The 27,089-nt window shown below is 51.4% G+C and overlaps 1 protein-coding gene across 1 annotated transcript in view; it reads left to right on the forward strand.

Annotated features, from left to right (window-relative positions):
- Positions 1-26,877, forward strand: part of APPL2 (adaptor protein, phosphotyrosine interacting with PH domain and leucine zipper 2) — a 39,599-nt gene extending 12,722 nt beyond the window's left edge. Inside the window, exons 3-21 of the mRNA XM_037160348.2 lie at positions 2,598-2,657; positions 3,368-3,439; positions 7,343-7,430; positions 8,616-8,657; positions 8,775-8,833; positions 9,701-9,847; positions 12,282-12,364; positions 14,177-14,335; positions 15,611-15,799; positions 17,377-17,419; positions 17,501-17,557; positions 17,656-17,744; positions 19,946-20,104; positions 20,258-20,310; positions 21,852-22,026; positions 23,313-23,349; positions 23,528-23,668; positions 24,445-24,492; positions 25,740-26,877. Of these exons, the coding sequence (XP_037016243.2) occupies positions 2,598-2,657; positions 3,368-3,439; positions 7,343-7,430; positions 8,616-8,657; positions 8,775-8,833; positions 9,701-9,847; positions 12,282-12,364; positions 14,177-14,335; positions 15,611-15,799; positions 17,377-17,419; positions 17,501-17,557; positions 17,656-17,744; positions 19,946-20,104; positions 20,258-20,310; positions 21,852-22,026; positions 23,313-23,349; positions 23,528-23,668; positions 24,445-24,492; positions 25,740-25,874 (1,836 nt within the window). The 3' untranslated portion in view covers positions 25,875-26,877. The remainder of the gene's footprint in view (positions 1-2,597; positions 2,658-3,367; positions 3,440-7,342; positions 7,431-8,615; positions 8,658-8,774; positions 8,834-9,700; positions 9,848-12,281; positions 12,365-14,176; positions 14,336-15,610; positions 15,800-17,376; positions 17,420-17,500; positions 17,558-17,655; positions 17,745-19,945; positions 20,105-20,257; positions 20,311-21,851; positions 22,027-23,312; positions 23,350-23,527; positions 23,669-24,444; positions 24,493-25,739) is intronic.
- The last annotated feature ends 212 nt before the right edge of the window (positions 26,878-27,089 follow it).

The following is a 27,089-nucleotide window of genomic DNA, read 5'->3' on the forward strand; positions in this document are numbered from 1 at the left end:
TCTGTACCGGGTGCAGTGTGGTGCCCGCGGCTCCCTGGGGCACTTGCCAGTAAGCACCAGAGAAGAGAAGACTTCAAGTAGCCTGGGGCCCTCTCGTGTTTTGAAGGCAGAAAGGGGGTTATCCTATCTATTGACCAGTCTCTAAAGGCTACAGATACGGGGGAGTAATGTTTTAGACGTAGCCAAAGTTAAAAGAAAAAGGAATGAATTCGAAGGACAGAAAACATTTCCTGAATCTGAAGTTGTGTGGCTTAATGGAGCGCCTCCTGAGGAGGCCGTGGCAGCAAAGTGCGCTTCTGAAACATTCACCGTCTACAGCAGGGTCAGCGACAACCTGCCCTCGGGCCAGCCTCTCGTTGTTGTAAATAAAGCTTTATTGGAGTGACGTCGCACTCCTTTCCTGTGGGCTGCGCATGCCACCTCCATGCGGCAGCAGCAGGGTTGAGCAGCTGTGACAGAGCTGTGACCAACCTCACAAGCTGAGAACGATGCCTGCCTGTCCCTTTACAGCAAGTTCGTCCAGTCCAGTCCACAGCAGAGACCTTCCCGACTACCTCTCAGCAGGACTTGGCTCTTAGGGAACGGTGTTCAACACCGTGGGTTCTAGTCGGACAGACTTGGGTTCACTTCCCAGCCCAGCTGCTGACTAGCTGTGTGACCTCAGGCAAGCAAGTGGCTTCACCTCGGTGTGCCTGTGTTTTCATCTGTGGAACTGAGTTAATAATTAAAGCCTGCCTTACTGGATGTCAGAATTAAATGAGATGATGCTGGAATGCACTCAGGGTGGTGTCTGGCAGGAATTAGGTGCCCTGTGATTGATGTTCACCGCTGTCGTTGGGGTGATTCTGTGGGTCAGTGAAGTGTAGTGCATGGCGCAGCCCCAGGCAGATGCCCAGGCAGCTTGAACAGATCCGTCCTAAACCCAGTGCTGACAACTCAGGGGAGTAAGGACGCTGCCGATGCAGCTGAGAATCAGCCAGTGAGTGGGCTAAGACCCTGGTTCGCACGCACCGTGGTCTCCAGAACAACACGGCTGAAGGTGGCGGCTGTGTCCTGCTGTTGCTTTATCCCTGGCCCCTTGTCATGTTTCATTCCCCTTCCCTGCCGCTTTCGATGCTTCCTTGTAGGACTAGGCAGTATTTTCCTCCTCACAGCACAATTGAGGGTATTGTTTTAAACTTGGAATCTGGATGAATCTTCTGACCTTGTTTGTTCACTCATTCATTCATCCAGCACTTGCCGGGTGCCCACTGTGTGCTGGGGATGGTGGCACGTCCCTGTCTAGAAGCCTGACTTGGTGCTGGTGGCCTTGCCCACTCGCCTTCCTCTTGGCCGCCAGCTCTGGCTGGTTTGGAAAGGGGTGGCACCCAGTAGGTTAATTATATTTGCCTGGCTTTATTTCAGGAGGAAAGGAGAGAGCCACGTTTCAGGGTCTGTTAAGCCTGTCCTTGGGGCAGGTGAAGAAAACCAGGGAAAGGGTTAGCCAGCTGTCTGCAAAGAGGGTCCTTTAGGTTGGATTAGGCCCCGCTGCATCTGGCAAAGGAGGACCATGAAAAATGAAACAAGCCCCTGTAGAGCTCAGTCCTCACCCAAAGGAACAGCAAACCCAGGAATATTAGAAAGTAAGTGGAGGCCAAGGCCAAGGCCAAGTCAGGCCAGCACCCCGCCCCCGTCTGCTCCAGGCCAGACCTGGTGGCACTGCTCTGCTCTTGGGAATAAGCCCTGGATCTGAAGAGAAGCTTTTGCTGAGCTGTAGAAACCTAAGACACGTTTTCTAGGCTGGGTCCATTTTGGCGGGCTTGGGGATAGTTGTAGAAAACTGCTGTGCAGCCAGAGATTAGAGGGATAAGAAAGAGAAGAGGAAAGTGGACGGTGTTGGCCAGTGAAAACTGCTCAGAGGGGCCTCCCAAGCGTTGCAGCCATGCTTCCGTGGTGCTGTCCGTCCCTCTCGCGCTGGGCTCTCAGTTTGCCACCATCCGATTGTGTCCCGGTGCTGCTCCGGTCCCCACCACGGAGTCCTGCCTGCCCTGGCTCTGCCTGCCCTGCGGCCCTGTACCGCCCCCGTGTTCTGCACCCCTCGTTCCCCCTGCACTCCGCTCTGTCGCTCTTCCAACAGGCAGGCTGTGCTCTCTGCCCACCTGGAGGCCCCTCCTTCTGGGGAGCTGCCCCCTGGGCTAACTCTTACTCTTTCTTCAGCTTAAAACATCTCTTCCTTAGACACCCTCTGGGCCGTCCTCTCAGAACCCCCTAACGCCCCCAGTGTTTCCTTTGGGGTTCTCGTTATGCGCGTGCGTGACTGTTGCCTTGGTATCTGCTTCCCCCTTAAGCCCCGGGAGGACGGGACCGTGCCTTTGTCGACCACGTTGTACTTGTTCACTACGTCTCTTTACTGACTCAACAGCCAGAAGGAGCAGCCCTTTGTAAAGGGCGGCGGGGGTGGGGCAAGCTTTAACCTTTGATTCTGTTCTTCCAAATAATTTCTGGACAAAATAATTATTTTACACACACATATTTTTAAGGAATTCTCTGAAGTGCCAGTTTTCGGCGACTGTGTCTGCATCGAACAAGTCTTAGTTGCTTTTCTCTTCTCCGTGCAGAATGAAATGTGCCTGGCCACTCAGCAGCTTTCGAAGCAACTCCTGGCGTATGAAAAACAGGTAACGTGACAGTCACGTGGCACCTGATGCTGCGCTCAGGACTTCCTAGACTGGAGCTCTTCGCACAAAACTCCCCAGAGGCGTTCATTCTTTACAGACCTCGCCCTCCCTTCTGCCCCCGCCCGGCCTCCCTCCCTCTCTTTTTTCCCATAGCCCATCTTCATTGTTTTCTTTTTTCTTGTCTTTTCCTTCCCCCTGATAAATTCCAACTGGTGATTATCTCAGAGCCTGTGTGCTGTGTTCTCCTTAGCCTATGGAGGTGTCCTCAGCGGCCCCTCAGGGAGGGCTCACAGTCCCCGAGGGACTGCAGGTGACCTGGCACTGGCAACTCCAGGGAGTAAAGGCAGAGTTGCCGTGATGTCCGAATGGGAGGGCGATGGCCAGCGGAGGACTAGTTTGGAAGGGGCCGTCGGGTGCACGGTCGGAGCCAAAGAAGGGGAAAGCTCACCTTCTGCCATTAGACGCTTTGACGTGCTCGTGGGAGAAGAAAGGCAACGCAGAGAGTGTGTGTGGTGGGGCAGCGTGGACAGTGTGCGTGGTGGGAGATGTGGACAGTGTGCGTGGTGGGAGATGTGGACAGTGTGCGTGGTGGGAGATGTGGACAGCGTGCGTGGTGGGAGATGTGGACAGCGTGCGTGTTTGGGTGACACTGTGGTGCTAAATTCCCAACCATTCAGTTAACGCCCGGCTCCTCTGTTCTTTGGTCTTAGAATTTTGCTCTTGGCAAAGGCGATGAAGAAGTAATTTCTACACTTCACTATTTTTCCAAAGTGGTGGATGAGGTAAGATGGCAATGTAGCAAAAAAAAATTTGATTCTGTTTTTGAACTTCCAGTTTTTGTTTGGTCTACTTTCCATCTTTAGGTATCTGCTTAAATGTCTAAGACTTTATCTCACCTTGTTGATGTTACAAGGTTTGTTTCATAAAAGAGGCTTTATATTACCGTATTTGTTCCTGGTTTGAGGGGAAGGGCTTTGGCATTCACGAACAATAGACCAAAAGAAAGGTTTCTAAGAATTTAGTTTCCTGAGGAGGGCGTATTAGTCTCTCCAAGCTGCTGTAATAAATTGTAAGTAGGTGGCTTAAACAGTAGACGTCATCCCCTCACAGTTCTGGAAGCCAGAAGTCTGGCGTCAAGGTGTCCGCAGGGCTGTGCTCCCTCCGGGGGATGTGGGGAGGGTCCTTCAGGTGTCCTTGGCTGGTGACTGCTTCACGCCGGTCTCCACCCCTGACTTCACGTGGCCTCTCCCCGATGCTTTTCCTTTCTGTCTGTGTCCACTCTTCTTACAAAGACACTTGTCATTGGATTTAGACTCCACCTGCATAGCCCAGGATGATCCCACTTCACGATCCTTCGTTATATCTGAAAAGACCACTTCTCCAGTATTTCCATGTTCCCGATGGACATTTCTTTTGTGGGGGTGCAGGCCCCGGGGCATGATTCAGCCCGCTCCCAAAGGTTTCATACCACTGCCCTTGTGGCTGTATTGTAGAATGCACTTGGAAGATTTGTGAAAAGCAGCCATCGTTGTAGGAATGGAGCACATAAATCCGAATTGTAAAACGAGGGCTCAGACGCTCCTCGTGCGGGGCAGAACCCTCTGCAGAATTAGGTAGGTATGAACTGTTCATCCCTCAAGGAGTTTGCGAACCTGTCATAGAAAATCCCGTTAAAGAATAAGCAAAAAAGGGAATATACAGATGCCACTTAACTGTTGAATCCTTAATATGATGCAGGCACTGTCTTTAGTTGATAAAATGAGAAACTAATATTCATATAAAATTACACTGAGAGCATTTTCATTCATTCAGCAAATTAGTCCAAAAGTTGGCTGTTCGTTCCACAAACGTGATTGGCCACCTGCGGCTCAGCAGCTGCCGTGCTGGGCGCCGGCGACGTTAACAGACAAGTTGGTTCTTGTGGAGTCTCGTCCTCTATCCCACTGCTGTGACTTCCTGCAAAATGTGTGACGAAGCGGAGGGGTGGTGTAATGAGAAAGGAGCAAAGAGTATTTTCTTTTGGAAAATGAAGAGAAGAATGTTTATTAATTAACAGCGCATAAATAAGCGAGCGAGGGGCAAAGACAGGACCTACTGAAGCCACATGTTTTCTGGACTAGAAGAGAGTTGCTAAGGCAATAGGGTTAGTTGTCAAAAGCCCGGAGCCAAGATTCCCAGTGCGAGATGTGTACTGACGTCCTTATCTTCGTGGGCAGGAGTGACTGTTACTTTAGTGGAGAGCGAATCATTTCCTAAAGGACAGCAACCTGGAAGAGCCAGTGTGCGAGGAGGTTCACGGCCTCCCTGAAGTTTTCTTCTTTGTAACACCCGTGAGTAGCGGCTGTTAGCTCAGGGGGAAAGAGAAGACTGGTTTTTGAGGTGGTTTGCTCTTCTTGGGCCTAAACCAGGTTAAAAATTCCTAAGACAAGTAGGGTGACCGAGAAGTTGAAGAAAACAACTAACAGTACAGATTCGTGCGGTTTATATTTAATAGACTCGGACCCAGGTCTCCTGTAGCGGGCATGCAGAGACTGTCGTACTTGGTGGTTTCCCCAAAAGCAGGGATTCTAGGCCACGTCCTTGGAGTGCACCTGAGGCAGGAAGTCGTCATCATTACCGATTCCATTTGCCAAGCGGGCGTCGGGCCCTCGGCCCTGCTCTGTGTTTCCCGTTCACGTTATGCTCCATCTTCACAGTAGCCATGCAAGGAAGATGGTGTTGTGCCCATTTTCTCTGTGATGCTGCTGAAGTGCATCCTCTGCCCACTCTGCTCGGTGAAGGCACTGTGTGTGGAGATGGTGGTCCCCTACCTCTCAAAAGCCCCAAGGCAGAAAGCTGATGGCACACACCTTCTGAACCTTAAGAAGAAATTAGGAAGAAAATGAGTATTTAGGAAATTGCCATTCCTGAAATGAATAGTCATTGGAAGCCACTTAACAGTCCTGAGTTTTAGCTTCTCTGCCTGCCAACGGCAGTATTGAAAGCCTGCTTAATTGGAACATTATAAAGGTTAAATGAAATAATGTGTATCAGAGCATTGAGCACAGAGCCAGGCACATAGTAGGTACACTTGTTGACTTCAGTTAACTTAGTGAAAACCAGTGCATTTCTTATTGAAGTTATTTAGGGAAAATCATTAATGCATTCCATCCCGATGGCTAGTTCATTGGCATGACCGTCTTCCAGCATTCCCAGCTGAGTGAAGCCGCCTGACCTTGGCTTGATTGAAAGGCAGGAAGAGCAGGACCAGCTTGGCCTAGAGCTCCTTGCCGGGCAAGTGGCTGACCTGAGGCAAGCTTTCAAAGCAGCCTCTGCAGGCACACCGCTGAAGTGGGGAGGTCTCTGTGCAGGAGGGGACACATATGTTGCTGCCGTCACTGCTGAAAGAAGCCTTGCCATATGTTCACTGCACAAAATGCCTGCTGGGTGACTGCCCCACTCACCCAGCAGGAGCCCTGGAACATCCTCAGTAATCTCAGAAAGACTGTGGCGCAGGGCAAGATTCCCTTCCTCTGTGTTCCCGGCTGACGTCTGGGCGGCCAAACGTTTGAAGTCTTGGCAGCTTTGAGAGCGTGGAAGACAAACCGTGTGATTCAGACTGTGGAGGGGGAAGAGCATGGCTTTTGGATCCCAGTTGCCCAGGATTAAAATCCCAGTGGTGCCCATGTGTGCTATCCGAATTGGGAGCCTTCCCCGCTTGTCTGTAAAACGGGTGATAAATAACACTCGCTCACAGGTGGGAACTAAATGGTGTCCAGCACGCGAAGCTGCTCTGCAAAAAGTCATCCACACAGTAGTGCTGACGGGGACCGTTCTGGTTTCCCTGTGACTGCTGACAACGAAAGGACTTAGTAAGGCCTTGAGGCAGAGGGAGAGAAGGAACCAGGAGCTGTTAGAATGATCTGAGTGGAGAACCACGTGTGGATTCAGTCATCTTGTTGTTCTTAGAAAGATTCTTTTCTAAAGAGCAGAGGCTTGGAGTCGGGCTGAGTTGTGTCAGTGGGGAGCTCTGTCTCCGGAGAGTCATTTCCCGGCCCACAGCTGGCTGTGGTTTGAGGGTTAGCAGGTTCCCAGCAGGCCTGACTTTGAAGTGTGCCTTCAGCCCTCTGACTGTGAGAGTGCTCACAGTGGCCTGGGGAGTGGCCACTTGCACTGACACTGAGTAAGCAGCTCGCACTGCCAGCACGAGAGAGCAAGGGCTTCCCTGGGCGGGTGCAGCTTAGACCGACAGCACTGAAGCCGAGTTTACCCAGTAAACAAACAATAACTGTGGGCACAGAGACTCCTTTAGCAAACTTGCCTGCTCAGTTAGAACCCCACGTTGCTGCTTCTTTTTTCACTTCTCATCCAAGGACATGCTTGTTCATTTTAGGGGTGTGGGGAGGGGAGAAGAGACATCTATTGGCAGCCTCAGCACATGCCCCAACCTGGGATCACACCCCCAGTCCAGGCATGTGCCCTGACCGGGAATCGAACATGCAGCCTTTTCATGCGCAACCCACAGGGCTTGTGTTTAGTTTCTGATACCTCGAGGCCTCTGTCATTTTCTGCCCTATGAGGGTATTTATTTGCTGTAACTGAGCTCTTTAACCACTCAGAAGTGTGCAGAGTGACTCCTGGGTGAAATAAAACAGTGAAAGTAATTGTGGATATAATTTTCTTCAATAGATTTCTCTTTCTTTCAGCTTAATGTTCTCCATACAGAGCTGGCTGAACAGTTGGCAGACACAATGGTTCTGCCCATCGTACAATTTCGAGAAAAGGATCTCACAGGTAAAGTAACTGAATTCAGTGCCAGTTACCCTCAAAGTACTAATTCATTGAATAATAATTGGTATGCATTAATTTCCTTAAATGTGTGGATCACTGAGAAATGCCCTTTCTTTTGAGCAGCTCAATTTAACTAACTTTTAGTGACTCCTCATTGTGTTCTTGGTTCATCCGAAGGAGGTCAGAGGCCAACAGCACCCTTGTTGGGTGGCCCCAAGACAAATTTGACATGTCAGTGCAAACTGTGCTTGAGTCAGCGTTAGAGCCAACTTGGAGTCTGGCATCCCCCTGCCCCCGCCCCCGAGACAGTGGAGTCTCATTTTGCTGCCATTTTCATTAAGAAAGCTACTTAAAACTGATAAGGAAAAACATCACAACTCTGCTCCCAAAGGAAGTAAAAAAGTGAGAGAGAAGTAAGAAAAAATGCAAGAGAAAGACAGGAAGCAGCACGATATCTGAAAGGGTAAAAATAATATGAAGAGAAATTGAAAAGCTGGAGGGAGTGTTGAGGTAAATTGAACAGCAACATAACACACATGAAAATGCTCTGCTTTGATAAACTAAGAATAGAGAGTTTTAAAGTTGTGGAAGATGACACTTTCTTTTAGCTATCTGTGCTTTTAAGTTTTTAACCGTGAACACTCCTTGCTCTTGCTGATCTGTTGGTGGTTTTGGTCTCGGACGTTGTTCAGCCGTCTTCATGTGGGCCGGCTGTAGCGCCCCCGTGGGGAGCAGGTACCGGCGCTGGCTTACTCCAGTACAGCACCCTGGGTTGCTTCACACTTTTTCATGAAAAGAAGCACCATGTGTTCCTTGGTCAGTGCGGGGAAACTCCTGGGGTTTGGATGTAGTCAGAGCATTCTGAGGAAAGATGAGCTAAAACAGGTTGGGGCGGAAGAATCAGAGCTCACATTTTTGCCACCACCACTCTAGCTCTGCCCTCGTCCCTAAGTGCCCCCTCGGTCATCGACCCTCAAGGGCTCCCTGAGCACAGAGTGCAGCTGCAGCCATGAGCTCCAGTGAGAGCAGGATTCCCAGGCACCGGGCCGGGAGGGCCGAGGACCGAGAGCCGCTGGCAGGGCCTCCTCCCCCGCCCCCGTGGACACCTGTATTTTTGTGGGGAGGCATAAAGCTTCGGGTTGGTTTGTTTCGTTCTGTGCTCCAAGACGTTTCTTTTCTCTTGTGCAGAAGTAAGCACTTTAAAGGATCTGTTTGGACTCGCCAGCAGCGGTAAGCACCCCCTGCGTCCTTGGCGTGTGGGTTCCTAGTGTGTCTGTGGCCAGGGACGCTGGGTGAGTGTTCGTGCCTTTCAGCCTGTCTGGTGCTAAAACGTCTCTCTGCTTTTAGAGCATGACCTCTCAATGGCAAAATATAGCAGGCTTCCCAAAAAAAAGGAGAATGAAAAGGTAAGAATACCCGCCTTACGTGTTGTTTTTCACCTCGTTGACTTAAGCTCCTTTTGCGTCTTCCTGTTGCGGGTTTGTAGTTTTGAGGATGTCTTAGTTAATTTCTTGTATTTTTTCCTATACATGGCCTTTTTAATTTTTAAATTCTAAGTAGATGCCTACTTCTCAATTCCAGCTTTAAACACTGATTTTCAAACACCAAGTTGGAACCATTGCAAAGTTACAGCCAGCCATGATTTTTACTACACTTGGGTGTGATTATCTGACTCACACCCACGCACGCACCAGAACTCCTTGCCCTGGGTGTTCACTCTGAGTTTTGAACCCACACTTTCTAGCTTTTTTTGCTACTATGAAACATATGGAATGTTTTCGGGTGTCTAGCTTTTGTTTCTGTCACCTGGCTCCCAGGGGGGCAGGCTCTCGGGTGAGCCACCGCGGCTGTGGCACTCAGTGCTCGGGCCTGCTTTTCTCCTATTTTAATGGGGTTTTTAAATTTTTATTTATCTTTAGAGAGGAGAAGGGAAGAAGAAAGAGAATGAGAGAAACATCAGTGTGGGGTTGCCTTTTGCATGCCCCTAACTGGGGCTCTGGCCTGCAACCCAGGCCTGGGCCCTGACTGGGAATTGAACCAGCAACCCTTTGGTTCGCAGGCTGGCACTCAGTCCACTGAGCCACACCAGCCAGGGCTACTTTGGTGTTTTCATTTGGACTTATATAAAAACAGGAGGTGGAACCGTACCTGCATTTTATCCTCTTTGTCACAGAAGAGGGTCTGATGTATACACACGTTTGGAAGTTGCATGTGTTTATAGAATCACCGTGTCCGATAGAGAACTCGGGGTTTTCCTCCCCGCTCTCCCACAGGTGAAGACCGAAGTAGTGAGAGAGGTGGCGGCCGCCCGGCGGAAGCAGCACCTCTCGTCGCTGCAGTACTACTGCGCCCTCAATGCACTGCAGCACAGGAAGCGAGTGGCCATGATGGAGCCCATGCTGGGCTTCGCCCACGGACAGGTGAGACCCAGGCCATCCGTGGGGGCCGCGTGGCGTCCCGCTGGGGGAGCAGCACGCAGGACAAAGGGAAGCGTCATCGGGAGGAAGCACAGGTGTGGAGCCTCCCGGGAAACCTTCCACGTTCAGCACTGGCAGAGCTTCCAGTTGGGCCGATCGGCGACAGCGGGACTTGTTAGGCTGTACATACGTGCAGGAGTGATGGCCTTGACCCCTGCCTCCCGTGGGGAGGAGCCAGCATGGCCTGGTCTCTGATCTAGGTGACAGGCAGCACTGGTCCCATTGTCTGAGGAGCAGCTGACAGACAGTTCAGGTTGTAGAGCCAGGCTCGCCAGCTCAGACTCCGCCCGGTCCTCGGCCACACTGTGCGGTGAGGTCACCCTCAGCTGGGCTGTTCTCAGGTGATTGTGGCGGATCAGTTGCCACCCCGACTGGGGTTCGAACCTGCAACCTTTTGGTGTGTGGGATGATGCTCCAGCCAACCGAGCCAATGGGCCAGGCCCAGAGCAGCCCTTTTACATCAGTGTCCATCGAGTGTCCCCTTTGTTAGCTGTTGGTCACTTGACCGTGGTACTTCCCACTGCTCACAAAGGCACACGAACTTTGGTCTTGGGACGATGTTCCTCTAAACCAGAATTACCACCATCATCTGCCTTAGGGGAGATGATGATGTTTGTTCGACGCCATTCCTGCCTTCCCCGGCCGCAGTTAAACAGGTCTTCCACCGAGTCCTGATCCAGGCCTCGGGCCTGCACACAGTGGGGCCTGCACACAGTGGGGTCCTGTAGTCTGTGCATGCTCACAAGAGCACACGAATGGACCCCAGTGCAGTGTGTATGGGGCAAGTGGTACGTGACGTGGCCGCAGAAGCCAGGATCTCACCCCTTCCTCCCACTCACTCATCAGGTTTTTGAGGGAGCACATGAACCCCATCCCAGGAGCTTAGGTGAAGGAGCTAAGACATGGACTTGAGTATGAACTCCAGGTTGTTCAGGGAGGGGCAGGAGAGGAAGAGCCACCAGGATGCTGTGTCCCTGGAAATGCATAATACACACTTAACAGGCGTCGATGGTGGGCACTGCAAGGGTTCACAGTGTTCATCGCTGTGTGACTCGAAGATCCTGGGGCCAGAACATCTCCCTGCGTGCACCACCTTGCGTTGGGGTAATCCTGGTCGTCGTCCATTTTCGTGCTGTGAAAACTCAGGATGTGGTGTCTGTGCTTCCCATGCCACAGAACCGTTCTGATAGCACCTGCTGGTCTCCTCGGGGTGCGAGGTCAAGGTCTGTGCCCCCCCCCCCCAGGGCAGGGCTGCTTCAGGTCAGACAGACAAGCTGGGTGACACGTCCGAGCGGAACGGGGTCCCTCCTCCATGACATAGGTCTGCAAATGTGACCTCTCTGCAGACAGGCGTGTACAAGGGTGCGGCAGCCCGTCCAGCACTCACCTAGCCACACAGAGAGACGGAAGCTCGGGCTTTTCGGGGCGGGGTGGTTGCAGATGTGAGTAAGGCATGGAGGTGGTCGGCCTCCCGTCAGTCCTGCACCCCTGTCCTCCAGGGTTTGTCGGGGGCCCAGCCATTCTGGGAAGTGAACACCCGGGGCTCACAGCAAGTAAGGGATTCCTTTGGTTGGTGCACAGAAAGCCAGGGCTGCAGTTTCATTTCAGACCGTGTGGTCCTCGGGTCTGCTCGGCCGCTCTTCCCGGGCAGAGCGCACGTCCATCACAGAATGCGGGGGGCAGGAGGGGCCTGGCCTGCGCTGAGCGGCCGTGCAGTGCCAGGGCCTGGCCGCGTCCTTTACCTGCACGGTCCCCTATCAGTTTGGGTTGGGGCCAGAAGAGCCTTTTAAGGGTCTTCAGCCCAGTTTTCCCTCTGGAATTTAGCAGCCATGTCACCACCGTCCAGCCTGTGGTCAGAGCTGCACGTGGTTCAGTGATCAAGGTCGATTGGGGCGGCCCTCCCCTCTCGGAGACCACCTCACACTGCTTGTTTGCTTCTTGTGGGGGGTGTGCATGGCACTTGTCACACACCGGTTTAGCCATTGAAGGTGCAGAGGTGAAAAAGACCCAATCCCTGCCCTCAAGAAACCTGCGGAAATTCACTCAGGAAAAAGGCTGATGATAAATATCAAAATTAATTATCCGTAGTAGTTACTGACACACCTGGTATATGCCAAGCTTTTTAACTTAGATAATTCCTGAGCCCTACAGCCTTATGGCAAGATAGCAGGGTTCACCATCCACTCTGCGCAGGTGCCCCAGGTTTGGGGGGTAACTGGGCTGGTGGGACGGGGGGCTCATCGGGGGGCTGCCAGTGCTGTGGGCGAGGAGGGCCCGGCAGCCAGTGTGTGCTGTCCCCTCACTGTCATCTCCCCACTACAAACTCGTCGGCCCCTTTCCTGGTCTGTTTTCAGACTGCCGTCATTATGTCTTTCAGATTAACTTTTTTAAGAAGGGAGCAGAGATGTTTTCCCAAAGCATGGACGGCTTTTTATCCTCCGTTGCGGACATGGTTCAGAGGTAAAGCCGCGCTCTGTCTGGGTCTTTGCGCCTGTCGCTTTCCTGCTGGCTGGGCCCCTCTGGGCGTGGGGTGGGGGGTGCTGTCCGCTCCGTGAACGCAGACGCAGCGCCCTCCTCTTAGCTGGGGCGTTTGTGAGCAGCGCGGTGAAAAAGGAACGGTGTCCTCAGCTCCTACCTTGTGGGGAGCCCAGAGCGAGTCCTCCTCCCCGCTACGTGTGAAGCCTGCATGTCAGTAAAAGATTCAAGTGTCCACAGGGGTCCTTTCCTATTCAGTCCAAGTTCCCATTCTCAGGGTCTTCCTGTGTTAATACTCAGGCTTCACAAGGCAGCAGCCTGCGCCCTGAACAGACCTGCGGGCAGTGCAGAAGAGCCTTTGCTCTTCTCCGAGCTGCTGGGTCAGCAGGCGGGAGTGCTGCGGCCTCTCAGGCGCCCGACCGCCGCCCTGACTGGTGACGGATGCACAGGCAGGAAGCCTTTTCCGAGTCAGCTGGACAAACTGCAGCGCAGTCTTGCAGCTGCTGCTTTTAAAAAATGCATCATCTCTTCAGAGCGCTCTGCCCGCGGGTATGGATGCGGCGGCGGTGGCTGCTCTGACCCCGCGCCCGTCATCTGCGGCCGTTGTGACAGTGAGCTGGGAGGAGGCTCCCGGGCACCGCCAGCAGCAGGCGCTTCCGGTACAAACAAGACACGTGGTTCCTTGAGGACCGTTCGTGTTTTCTGGGGTACAGAGCTGTGTCTTTCTGTCTTGTTGGGACCAGCACCTGAGCCTTTTTCCAGGGGAGAAAATCCTTACCTTCTGCCAGGCCCTCAGAGACTTCATCACCCACAGAAGCCTAAGAACCACCCTGAGCGGTTTTGTAAACCTCGGGCTCTTTCCCTCCTCTCTCCTCTTGTACCGCTGAACTTTTTCTCATGTTCCACTCTGTGAGCCATGGCAGTGACAAGCAGGTGTAGCTAAGGAGGTCTGTTCTCCAGCTGGCCTGTCCTGAGGCCACCAGGCCTGGAGTCCCCAGTCACGTCATTCAAATGTCAAAACGGCCACAACTCCCTCAGACGACTGCTCGTACCCGCTGCATTAAAGGTGACGCAGGCAGTGGGCAGCGTGCATCAGGAGAACAGGAGTGGGCGGGCCCCTGCCGGGAGAACGGCCTCCGAACACACGCTGTGAAACACCGCGTCTGTAATTCCGTCTCTCGGGGGACACGCCTCTGAAGTGTTCTTTCTCGACGGATGGGCCACGGTGGCAGACGGTGTTCAGGCCTTTGTAGCCAAGACTGCCACCACCGGGCAGGGCACTCCTATGGCTTTCTTAGAAGGAGAAGCATCACCCTGGCTTGGTTGGCGCACCTTTGCCGCTCCTGGTCATTTCCCCTTTCCACCGGCCACCTCCAGGCTCCTGCCTGAACCACGGTGGGGGCAGGAGGGGCTGCTCCTTCCTTCTCGCCTTTCCGGCACCTGCACAGGCCGCCTGCCCGTGCCGCCCCTGAGAAGGGGCTCGTCAGAGCTCTTCCCCTAAAATTTGTATCAGCAGCCGTGAGCATGGACCCCACTCTGTCAGCAGACTCCGGTTCACTGGGCTCAGGCGTGGCTCACTGGTGTTCTTTATGTTGTTTGAAACAGAGCTCGTGTAAATACTTTGAGTCATGTGACCTTGAGTCCCTGATCTCCAGCTTTCGGGCCCACTCGAGAGGTGGAGAGCTGAGCTCCTTTGGCAGACAGGCCACCGAGGGGGCGGCTCTGCCGTCTGCCACCCTGCCCCGCTGGGCTGGCCCGTGCAGAGTGACTGACCTGACTCCTTCTGTCTGTCTGAAGCATTCAGGTGGAACTGGAAGCTGAAGCCGAAAAGATGCGGGTGTCCCAGCAAGAATTGCTCTCCGTCGACGAAGCTGCTTACACACCAGACGCCGACATGGCTGCCCCACAGATCAACAGGACCCTCATCCAGAAGGCCGGTTACCTGAACCTTAGAAAGTAAGGGCGCCGGTGCCGCCCCTAGTGTGGCTGAAGCGGCCGCGCCAGGGCGGGGGCGGGCGAGGAACTCCCACCACAGCACCCCCAGGGTCCCAGGTCCCAGATGCCCGCCGGGTGGGCTTGACACAGTGGTGGGAGTAAGGACTGAGCACGTGGACTCCCAAGACCCCGCGGGCCACCCGGTCCCTGCCCACTGTGGCCATTTGTAGACAGACTGCTCTTAACTCTCGTCGTCCTGGACCTTTGAGAGTTAGCCCACCTCCCCACCGCCCCCAGGCCCCTGAGCGGGGAAGAGACCTCCCACCGAGGCAGAGGCGCAGGGCCCAAAGCTTTCAGTCAGCTCAGCTCACCTAGACTGAGTCACACACTTAACACTCAGGTCGCTAAATGTCCATTTGGAATGGGAGGGACAGTCGGGTTTCGTTGCATCTAAGAGCGGAGAGAGGCTGTTGGCAGGTGTGGGGAAGACAGACTCTGGTACCAGATTCCGTGGGTGGGTGGGGCCTCGACTGCTTCATCTGTAAAATGGAGCTGATGGTTGCACCTAATGTGTAAAGTTGCTACAAATCGCTGGTCAGTAAACGCTGGATCAGCCGGTGCCGTCCATGTCCCCGGGCGGAGGGCCTGCGGAGGGGAACCACCAGCCGCTCTCTTTGAGGAAGATCCTCAAAGGCTGTGAGTTTCTTGATCACAAGCCAGGTGTCTCCTTTAGTGCTGCACAGACAGAAAACTCCACCAGGTCCTGGTGCTCTTTGCCAGGAACTGGATTTCCCTCCTGTAAACAGCCCACAAAACAAGAATAACATCTGGTTGGAACAAAGCTAAATCTAGTAAAAGCCCCCACGATTCTGGGCAGGTATGCTGTGGGCCCAGGTGACCCTGGTGACTAAGGAGATAATGAGCAGCAGTTCAGCTGCTTGTCTTAGAGAAAGGACCTCCCAGGTTTCAGTTCCTAAGGATGACGGGCTAGTTCTGTGCCGGATACCGGGCGTAGCAGCCAGTCTGGCTGCAGGTGGGCCCATCCCGCCCACCCGTGGAGTTGGCCCTGGGACTGGCATCCCCGTGTGAGCCGGGCCCACGACCTCCCAGCTCCTTCAAGCTCAGTCTCACCTTCTCTGCTGCGCTTCACACTTGAATCATCTTCAAGGCAGTTTTGCTGTAATTTAAAGGAAGACATCGTTTCTGAAACATCCCCCACACCCATAAGGAGGCAGCAGACTTCGAGGTGCTGCTCACGCTTTAGTACTAATGGGCTTTAAACCACAATCCGTCCAGTAAAACAGGGCTGGTCACCACCACCTGGGAGAGGCTGTACTTCTTCACCCAAGGCGGGAATCTCATGTGTCAGCCCAGGGGGGCCGTGGCCGGAGGTTTGATCCAAGACCTGGACAACTGCTCTGTGATGGCGGTGGACTGCGAGGACCGACGCTACTGCTTCCAGATCACCACTCCCAACGGGAAATCGTATGTCGCGTGGGTCTACGTGGGTGGAGAACGAGCAGTGACCCCACCCCAGCTCGTTCCTGGGAAGACAGTTTTATGTTCTCTTGAAGCGGGCACACGCGGCCCGTGCGGGACCCAGCTGCCTTCTGTAAGGAGGCCCAGTGCGGGTTTGCCTGTGGCTCAGGGAAGAGATGACCTGCATGTGAGACAGCGGTGAGGGTGGCCGTGGGTGGGCACAGACTCAGGCAGGGGAGGCTGTGGCTGCGCCTCACCTGTTCCCTAGGCGTTGGCCTTGTGTCACCGTGGGGCAAGGACGAGGAGGAGAGTCAGTAAGGGAGGAGGAGCTGCCTGAGGAGTCGGCTGTTCCGGCTGAAATGGGAGATGTGAACAGTACGTGCAGCAGCAGGACTGTCATTCCTTAGCTTGTCGTTCCCATCACAGCCCAGGAGTCCTGCTTTCAAAATGGCAGCCCTGTAGTCATTCAGAGGTGACTGCACCCCAGTGGGAGCCGCTGCCCGTTAGAGCAGGGATTCGCAGCTGTGCTCCAGGCAGGTCAGAGCCCTGGGCGGTGGGAGGTGCTGCGGTTCACCTGCCTGGGGGGCGCGGTGGCCTGTCCTGCAGTCAGCTGCTCTGGTGGCCCTTGCTGTCTGCCGAGTTCGGGGTCGAGATTTGAACACCAGCTTGTTCGGGAGGGTGCGGCACTGCTGGCCCAGTGCTGACCGTCTCCTCCCCCAGACTGGCCGAGCCCCTTCCTTCCCGAGTGATGAGGAATGACCTGGGAATGAGGGTGCCCACACTCTAGCTGTGGTCCGAGGCAGGCACTTACCTCCTCTGGGCCCCGGTTTCCTCAGATGTGAAGCAGGGCTACGATCCTTGTTCCCCGCCTCCCCGATGAGTGCGGAAGGAGCCGGCAGACGTGCAGTCCCTGCACAGTAGGCCTTCACGAGGGCAGCGCAGTACTGCCTGTCTGCCCCCATAGGCAGAGTTCTCTCCCTGCAGGGAAGGCGTGGAATGGCTGCAAATTCCTTCTCTGGGCGGGGTCGGGAGCAGTGGCTGGCCCAGGGCCCAGGTAGCCTGGGATCATCTAAGGAGGTAGGGGAGGGCCAGGATGGTCGGCACTAGTAAGAACCTGGGCCCAGCCCTGGCTGGTGTAGCTCAGTGGATTGAGCGTGGGCCTGCGAACCACAGGATCGAGGTTGGATTCCCAGTCAGGGCACATGCCTGGGTTGCAGGCCAGTTCCCTGCAGGCCAGTTCCCAGCAGGGGACGCACGAAAGGCAACCACACATTGATGTTTCTCTCCCTCTCTCCTTCCTCCCTTCCCAAGATAAATAAATAAAATCTTAAAAGAACCTGGGCCAATGGGTCTGAGCCCCACCTGCCTGCTTTTAGATGAGAGAGCTGAGGCCCCGGGAGAGGAAGTGTTTGTCCAGGTGACAGTGAGTGAGCCGCAGAGCCAGAGCCAGGACCCCATTCCCTCTCCTTCCCACTCTGCTACCTTCCTGGCCCTTTCCCTTTGGACCCCAGCTGAGTTGTTTAGTGGCTACTCCTCGGTCACTGAGACCTGGGAAGCACTTACTCAGATGCTCTGTATTTCAGGGGGATAATCCTCCAGGCAGAAAGCAGAAAGGAGAACGAAGAGGTAAAGATTTTGTTTGTTTCGCTCCCTTCCCAGTGCGGCGGGGACTCGGGGACTCAGCATTTCTTTTCCTGTCCCCCACAGTGGATATGTGCAGTGAACAACATCTCCAGGCAGATCTACCTGACCGACAACCCCGAGGTAACCAGCGGCCGCCTTCCCTGCACCCCACCCGCTTCTCATTCTCAAAGCTAAGCGTCCCCCTCCTGGGACTGAGCCTGTTTCCTGTGGATTTTTAGGCAGTCGCCATCAAGCTGAACGAGACGGCTCTCCAAGCAGTGACTCCCATTACAAGTTTTAGGAAAAAACAAGAAAGCCCATGCCCCAGGTAACTAAAGGACAAAGGGAAGCTAGCTTTTTCGGAGCCAAACTCGAGTTAGGAATTTGACACAGTTGTCCCTTCATGCCCAGAAGCACCGGGGTGGTGTGCAGCCCAGGTCTGCAAAAGCAGTAACTGGCCGGAACGGCCAGGAAAGGCTATACACATGCCTGCATTCACAGCTCAGAGGCGGGGCGGCGCCGGGATGCAGACCTGGCGGAAAAGTGCAGGCCTTCCCCCGCCCCGACCAGCCTCCTGTGGCCACCACGGAACATGTAGGACTTGCGATGGAGGGTCTTGCTAGTGGGGGGGTTCCCCACCCCGTTTTCTAGCCCCACCGAAAATGTATGGCATCAAAACACACTTTAAAAAAAAATAAGGAACAAAACCACCTTCTGTGTATCCATGTTACTGCCCGGGCACATACATCGATATCTTCCTGTGTGCATTTATTTTGCCTCTTTGCACATAAGTTCTTCATGTTTTTATATGTGTGTTGTCCCTCTGAATACTACACACTCTTCTATCACATCGTTAAGCGCTGAACGTTTACGTTGCTGCCCCTTCCACTGTGTGCTGGCTTCATTTAGAGGGGCACTGTCGTGCATGCAGCTACAGTATTCTCGCCCTGAACACTGCCTCAGGATTCGTCCAGGGGCCCCACCTTCTCATCTGTGGGAGTTTCCATTCGGTTACATAATAGAGGCTGATCGGTCACGGCCCTGAAGGGTTAATTAGAATTGATGGTATTGGTATCCACTTTCTAGTGGCCTGGTAGAAGAAGGAACCCTGCTGTCTCACGGACACTATCGAACAGCTCCAGGAGAGGCAGGACAGTAACTCCCAGGGTCTCAGTGCTGTGCAGCGTGGGGCCAGTGTTCCCACTGCTCTGTGCGCATGATACGAAGACAGAGGCAGGGCCAGAAAATAGGTTTGAGTCCGACTGTGACAGAATCGGGGGCCCTGCTTAAGGAGGCAGTGGAGCAGCGCTGAAGGCTTTGAGCACAGGGGTGGCCACGTCGGAACCGGTGTAGCTTGGGAGGCACACACAGGTACAAGACTGTCCCTGTGACTTAGAAAACCACAGGGGTGCAGAGGGGGGAGAGGGCCCTCCGGGCTTGAAAGGTCTAGTGGGTGAATAGGATTTTGAGCTGGTGTGTGAAGTACGAGAGAGGCGCTGCGTGACTGGGATGGAGACGGGGAAGAGGGAGGAGCATGGTGTGCTTGGTGCAGCCCCGGAGGAGGGTGCGGTGAGGGGGTGGAGGCGGCGGCTCTCAGGGCCCCGGAGAGCCAGGTTGTGGCTAAGCCGAGAAGTAGTCATTCCGCTAACTTTTCTGACTGCCTGATACGTACCAAGTAATAAATACGATTTAATTATAGCTCTGTCCTCAAAAACCTGTCTCACAGGGAGACAGGAACTGGGTCGGCCAAAAAGTCTGTCATGTTTTTTCCATGAATTAGAAGACACATTTTTTCATGTTCACCAGTAACTTTATTAGTGAAATATTCTGAGTGTGTTGGCTGTCCCCCCACTGTTGGCTTCCAGTGGGTAGAGACTGCTAACCATTGGCCAATGCATGAGACAGCCCCACGGCAGAGGACTGTTTGGCCAGAATGTCAACAGTTCCAAGAAACTTCACAAACCACTTGTGATGCATTCAGTCAGTCACAGCACCTTCTCCACACACTGCACAAGTGTCCACGTTTCAATTGGTTTTTACCTTTCTTGAAATAATAAAGCATGATATGCCCAAAATATTGCATATCTTCTTCCATTTTCAATGTTAAAATGGACAAAAATTCTCCAGCATTGATTTTTTTAATGCACACTGATATGACAGCTGTCACAATACCTTTAACACAACGTTAACAACTTCTAATGAAGTTGAAGACAACCAAACACGACTAGAACCACTGTGCAGAAAAAATGTAGGGGACTTTTTGGCCAACACCACACAGAAGACCAGTTGATAGTGGGAAGTAGTACAAGGGTGTGGCGTGCTGTGCGGCAGAGCAGCCTCTGGGCAGTGGAGGATCTGAGGTGTTTCAACCACGGCTGATGGAGTGACCTTTTAGGAAGACTTATGTATAGTTTGAAGGCCTGATTGAAATCTCCCTGGCCTCCATCAGCACTCAATATGTATCCACTGGATTGTAAAGACATAAGAGTAAAAGGAATCTGTTTTTCTCCCTCCTATCCTGTAATCTAGCCAGAACCTGGAAAATTCAGAGATGCAAAATGACGATGTTGTTCCCAAAGCGGCAGTCGGTGTACCGGAAGCCGAAGAACTCATCGCGCCTGGAACACCCATTCAGTTCGATATTGTCCTTCCTGCCACAGAATTCCTCGATCAGAACCGAGGGAGCAGGTACGGGCCATGGGAGGTCATTCCCGGGAGAAAGGAAAATAAATTTGCCTTGTGTCCCCACCCACCTCCAGGGCATTCTGACGTAGAGGTCAAGTGCTGAGTGTCCTGTTAGCTGAAGCTGTCGTGACTGTTTGACTCTGGCCATTCCCTTAGGCGGATCAACCCTTTTGGCGAGACTGAGGACGACACGTTCCCAGAAGCAGAAGGTACGTGGTTTGCTTGGTGCACTGCTTCCTCCTGCACAAAGTGACAAGGGCCACTGAAACATGTGACATCATGTTCTGGAGAGCAGTGACTTGAAATAGGAATTGAATTTATGACCCACAGGCGTGTTTGAAAACATTAGCTAACGTGCAGTTAGGTCTTGGATGGAAACTGAGGGGAAGCTGGCAGATTTCATACAGCTGCTGCACCGCCGGCCACGTTCACACCCTCCTGTGGCTCCTGCTGAGAGAGTTGCTGGGTCCCAATCAGGTGTCGCGTTATTACAAAGCAAATTCAGGGGATAAAGTCACATTAAACGCAGCCTGGGTGAGTCATAAATGTGCTATTTCATTTTAGAAGACCAAAAGCACAGATAACTCATTCTTGAATTTGAAGGGCATGTGGATGTTATTTGGATTCATGTTTTTGTTCGAGTTACACTCGTATGTACGTCAGAACATACTCAGTGGAGCCGCCCGCAACCCCCTGCTCCACAGTCAGGACCGGAGCTCCCAGCCAAGGCAGGGGCTGGCTAGCGGCACTGGAGCCCGGCTGCGTGAGTGGAGCCAGTTAGGAAAACGTCACTGACATGTCATGTACATGGAGTCACTTCCCGTTCAGAATGAAATGCTAGTTGGTTACATGTAAAACGTAGGACTGGAGAGATGGCACTCCTTACATCAAGCTTCAGGCAAAAAAAAAAAAGGTGCCTCAGATCTGACTCTCCACTTAACATCTAGCTGATCAGTTTGTAAACAGTCTAGACAAAAACTTTCAAACCTGTAGAAACACTTCCCGTGGGAAACATTTATGACTTGTCAATTATATTCAACTTTTAACTCAACTTCTTTTTAGGGGTTAGGATACCAATGGGAGGACAAATGAACAAAAAGGCTTAGCTTGAAACAGTAGGTAAATGCATTATTCTTACAGGAATGGGTCCTTCAAGTGAGGACGATCTCCAGTCTGGCTGCCGTGATTCAGTTCTGGCAGGTTATACGCCACGACCAGGTAGCCAGTACAGGAAGTGCAGTGGAATCAGATAAGCAAACTCAGTTTGAGATCTCGATTAGTTTATGGAATGTAACAGCACCGCCCTTCGATCATAAATGAGTAAGACCCAACATCCGGCCTTATTTTCTTCAAATAAGCCTTCTTTTCTAAGAGGACTTAATCAGTGGGCCAAAGGAAGGAGTCTTCTGTTTTCTAGTGGAAAACTGTTTTCAGAGGAAACGTGTGACGCATAAAATGCCGCCTGCACGTAGTCTCCCAGCTTTAGCGCAGGAGGATGCGTATCTGGTGTTGCAAAAAGCGGGACTTTTCTAGTCCGAGAAAGTGGTCCCACACGGGCAAAATGGAGACAGCCCGAGAGTCAGAGCTTTGGCGGTTGGCGTACGTTTGTAAAATCAGAGCATTGAGACTCAGGCAGAAGGCCAGCCAAACCTGAGGTCCTCGATCTCAGACCATCACGCAGGACACGGGGTGCAGGGCACCCACAGGCAGGACGTCAGCGTGATCCTGAGCAGAAAACGCTGTCTTGCAGATTCTCTTTTGCAACAGATGTTCCTAGTTCGGTTTTTGGGATCGATGGCCGTTAAAACAGACCACACTACCGAAGTGATTTACGAAGCGATGAGACAAGTACTGGCGGCGCGGGCTATTCATAACATCTTCCGTATGACAGAGTCCCACCTGATGGTCACCAGTCGAGCTCTGAGGTACATGCCGTTTCATTTTCAGACTTCCTTACAGCTTCATCTGGCTCCTATTTCAAGGCACATTTACCCGCCTAGGATGTTCATAACTAGGATATTCAATTGGATTCAGTGAAGATGCTGCGCTTCTTCCTGCTCTATTCCTTTTACTTTAATTTTGTAAAATGCATTGGATAGAAGATGCTCCCTTAGTGATATCTTTAGGAATTTAGTGGCGAGTGAATCCTGTTGTTCATGAGGTTGCCATCATTCAAGAGTTACTGTCTGAGAGCTTAAAAATGGAAGGTGGATTTTTTGTTTGGTCATTTCTCAGTACTATTTATAAAAATTAACAACAATGAATACAGGACGTGAACCGCCTGAGATAATGAGACCACCACAAAGAAAATCTGATCAGTATTTGTAGGGCTTAAAATCAAGAAGCAATATAAAATTATAAAACGTATTGGAGGTTCGGGCGGTAAGATCTATGGTGAACGACTCTCAGACCACAGTCTACACGGGCTTCACGAAGAGCTGCCCATGCAGCCGTTGAAGCACGACCAGCCTGAACCGGGAGGTGCGGTGAATGAAAAATTCTAAGATCTCATCCTGCCCCACACATGCAAAGTAGCTCAATGATGTCTATATTAATAACATGTCTTTTGGGTCTATTAAATAAATTAATTTCATCTGCTTTTTAAAATGTAGCTGCTAGGAAATTTTATGTTGAGGCTTATGTTCTGTTTCTGTAGGATAGCAGTGCCAAAATGTCCAGGTTCATTCCTGACTTTGGCATTTATTAGTTGTATGGCCTTCCTTGGGCAAGTTCTTTAACCCCTGTGCCTTGGTTTCTTCAGCTATAAAATGAAAAGTAATTATCTACACCCCCTAGTGTTGTCATGAGGAATAGATGAGTTAAACATGTAAAACATTTACAACCGTGACCGCATATAGACATGTTCAAAAACGTTAGCCAGGTCTTTGGCAAAAACTAGAGTATCATTTTTTCCATTCATGAATATCAGTTCTTCCCATGTGTTATAAACCTTATACTAAGAATTGGGTTCTTATGAATCAACCCTTGTATTTATTACAGCTTTCCTCCAGGTACGTCCTGGATTTTTCATAGGCTTTGGCTCACTGTCCTCATAATCGGCACCAAAAACGTCAGAGTAAATGTATGTGAAAGCGCAGAAAAAAACCATAGCGCATCAGAGAACGCGATCAAAAAGAAAAGTGCAAAGACAACCCACAAACTCTTCTAAGTTTATCCACCGTTTGTGACACAGTGTCTCTTAAACTTTCAGGTTAATAGACCCTCAGACTCAAGTGTCCAGAGCCAATGTAAGTATACGCCGACTGGTGACTGCTCCTTCCTTCATCTCTATAACCACCTTCAACACAGATTGAACGAGTGTCACCAGTGCACTCACAGCTGCGACTTTCTCCGTGGAGAAGGCCCTCGTCTGTTGTTTAGTCCCAGTGTGTTGTGTGATGCTAAGCCTCTTCCTGTGTCTTCCAGTTTGAGCTGAACAGCGTCACCCAGTTCGCTGCTCATCAGGAAAACAAGAGGCTGGTCGGCTTCGTGGTCCGCCTGCCTGAGTCCACGGGCGGGGAGTCTCTGAGCACATACGTTTTTGAAAGCAACTCGGAAGGCGAAAAGGTCTTATTTTCTCCATCTTAAGATTCTTAGTTTAAAAGAAAAAGATATTTAAAGGGTCTTTTTTTGCACCCTCCCTCCCCCTGCTATACAGTTGCCTACTATGCAAGTCCCCACTGGGGAGATTAGATACTGTGCCTCCTGAGAAGGCCCCACTGAAATCAAACCGCCTCGAGGTGAAAGTCCCCTGTGGGAATTTTAACCAGAAGTTACATATTACCCAGAATGCATTGCGGGATGCACTTTCATGCTGAGATATAACTGTTTCATAGAGCTATCAGTAAATGTTAAAAGCAGTTCTCCTCAAAGCAAAAGTTAAGTGGAGAAAATGTAATCTCAGAGCGCAAACCAAGGAAGCAGACACCAGGTCCATCTAAAGCGTTCTCTTGTTCAGTACGAACAACTGGCTGCACTCACTACTTAGAAGCCATCAACATTAACCAGCCCCTTTCAGCAAGGCCCCCTTTGCCACTGCATTTGTGGACATGCAGTGCAGAGGACCGTCAGGAGAGAAAGGGAGCAAGCATCCCACCGAGGACTCGCAAACGCTGCCCTCACCCCACTTTCCACTTGCCGGGGTGTTTTGCACACACGGGCAACAGGAGACCAGGGCAGATGGGTGCTCACGTTCAGAGCCCTGTGTTGATGCGTCTCCTACAGCCACGTCCCCATGTTGACGTGAGCAGACAATGACCTGGTATTTCCATAATCACATTTCTTCCTGAAATTCTTTATCCTTTTCTACCTTTACCAAACACCACTTTTCTCATCTTTTACAGATATGTTATGCTATTAACTTGGGAAAAGAAATCATTGAGGTTCAAAAGGTAAGGTCCACTTTAATGCTCATTTAGCAGCTACTTAAAAGATAACGACACACAGTAGTATCTTCCCCGAAAAGAAACCATGCTTACTAGGCAGTACGGCCAAGTTTGGGGTTTCCTGAGGAACTAACCCCATTTCTGATCAGCTGGTTCTCATAGTCACTGGTAACACTTGTGGAGTTTTAAAAACCTCACCGCTGTAGCCCGTTTTCTTTTTCACTTGCTGCTGTCACCTGGATCTCCTGCCTTTCCAATCGGACGGCACAAACTCGAGCACCTGCCACGTGCTCCTAGACCTCGTTCCCCGGAGTGGTCACGGGCCTAGCACACGTCACCCAGAAACTTACTAGAAATGAAGTCACACCTCCCTTTCAGCAGCTTACAGTCTCCCACTCACCCACCAGGTTTTTGAGAGCCAAGTTCGCTAAGAAAGACCCTGGAATTAAGCAGTGAGCAAGACCGATGCGGTTCCTGCCCTGGGGGAGGGGGAGGGGGTGCTGCTATAGAGTTCGGCCTTGTCCAGGACCCTCTGCAGTGATGGGAGATACGCAGATCGAATGTGGCTAGTGTGGCTGAGGAACTGGATTTTTCCATTTAAATTGAAATACTAACATGTAGCTAGTGAGAACCGTATTAGTGTGGTTCTAATCCCCTAGTGTAGACGAGGACCAACACTGACATACGTAAAGTAACAAGCAGTGCAAGTTAGTATTTTACAGTCGAGGTCAGGGGGTGGCAGACCTTTCCTGTAAAGGGCCAGATGGTACACCTTTGGGGCTTATCACTGTCTCCCTGACTCAACTCTGCTGTAGTAACACAAAAACAGCCAGATATAGTATGGAAATACATGGGCATAGGTGTGTTCCGATTCCACATTTACACAGACACAAGTGGTGAGCCAAACAGCCATGGTTTGCAAACCCTTACTGCAGATTGAGAGAAAAGAGACGGGGGTTTAAAGAGACAGAAGACCAAAGGTGTGCTGTGCGGGAACGCCTCTGGATTTTCTGGGGGAATGATGGTGATCTGTGTGTGCAGTGATATTCTGGCTGAGAGGAAAACCCACGCCTAGATTCTAGAAGTAACACAATTGAGTTTTTTTTCAGAGAAGCAAGAAGACTCACCTGGAGGCACACATAGACAAGAAGGAATGAGGCTAGAGGACAGAACATAAGGAAAGCCGAGCCAAAGGGGTTTTAAGTGCATTTTAAGCGTTTTCTTTTCTCCTTCTTAAACTCCCATAACCTCAGGATCCGGAAGCATTGGCTCAATTCATGCTGTCCATACCACTAACCAATGACGGGAAGTATGTACTATTAGCCGATCACCCAGATGGCAGTGATGGAATTCCAAGTGAAGACAGAGGCGCAGAATCTGAAGCCTAAGTCTTGTGCCTTTGGGAGAAGAGCCCCCGGGAAGGAAGGAGAGCTACCTCCTCAAGGGTCCCCACCTTCTCCGACGCACGGACACCCGGCCTGGCTTCAGAATGCTGACAGTCGCTCACGGAATCGCTCTCTCTCATGCCTTGGTACTGAGACTTGGGAGGGGAACAGTAAGAAACGGTGGGCAGCATTCCTAGCCATCTGCAGCTGTTACTCTAGGTGCTTTGTGGTAAGTCCTTCCCTTAGATTGTTACTCAGTGTGCAGAATGAAAGGAGATAGTGCAGCATTCACTGTATTTGGATTTCATCTCTTCACTTTCCAGTATCCCTTTTTAAAACTAGCAAAAGCCTAGATTTACAATTTGATGAACACTAAATATTTCCTATTAATATAATCTATTTTTGTATTTTACTTAATAAGCTTTAAGTGCCTGTCATTTTGAAAACCATGTAATTATAATCGAGCTTGTCTCATAATTGGACCTACCAGCATTAATTTGTGCAGTCAGGTGACAAGCCCTGCTTTGAGGCCCAAGCACTAGCAAAAATGCACCTCTAGTTCTGATGACTATTCAGGCATCATGCAGCAGAATGACTAGCAGATGCGAACCACGAAAGATGTTCGGCTTCACAGTGGATCCTCAGTGAAGCCGCATTCTGAGGTTTATGGACCTGCAGATGGTACCGTTTTAGTAGATCTCCATGGACAGGGTGCAGTTCTGCCAGGTCCTCTTTCTTCTGAGCCAGACCCTCCTCAAGGAAGGAACCAGTTACTTTTAAAACTCACTTGAAGAACAGTTGGTGGTGGGGCTTCGTATAAAGTTCCTACTTCCACTCTGGCACCCCAGCAGACTCCACTCTCCCCTGATACGTGAAATAAGTACAATGATCTTGAATTGGTACAGTGTATTTAATTATAACCAAGTTCGACAGAATGTCGTTGTCTTTGTAATAAATTAACCTAGCAGTAAATGCTAGCAAATAAAACCTATCATTCTGTTTCTTTCCTTTGCTTTTTTGTGGTTATTTTCTAGAACATCCCTGGAAGAAAACTAAAGTTGGTTAATTTCCAAAAAACTAGAGCAGAATGAAATCATGGGAGGGGCTGACTATAAAAAAAACCTATATTCAACATGAGTAGAATAATGGGGTCTCAATGCCAACTTTTTAAAAGCTCTTGATTTTAAAATGGTGAATGAATAAAATAATTTTTTGGAA

The sequence above is a fragment of the Artibeus jamaicensis genome, unplaced genomic scaffold (genome assembly GCF_021234435.1).
Source record: "Artibeus jamaicensis isolate MK-2021 breed Jamaican fruit bat unplaced genomic scaffold, CSHL_Jam_final contig_233, whole genome shotgun sequence".
Lineage (NCBI taxonomy): Eukaryota > Metazoa > Chordata > Mammalia > Chiroptera > Phyllostomidae > Artibeus > Artibeus jamaicensis.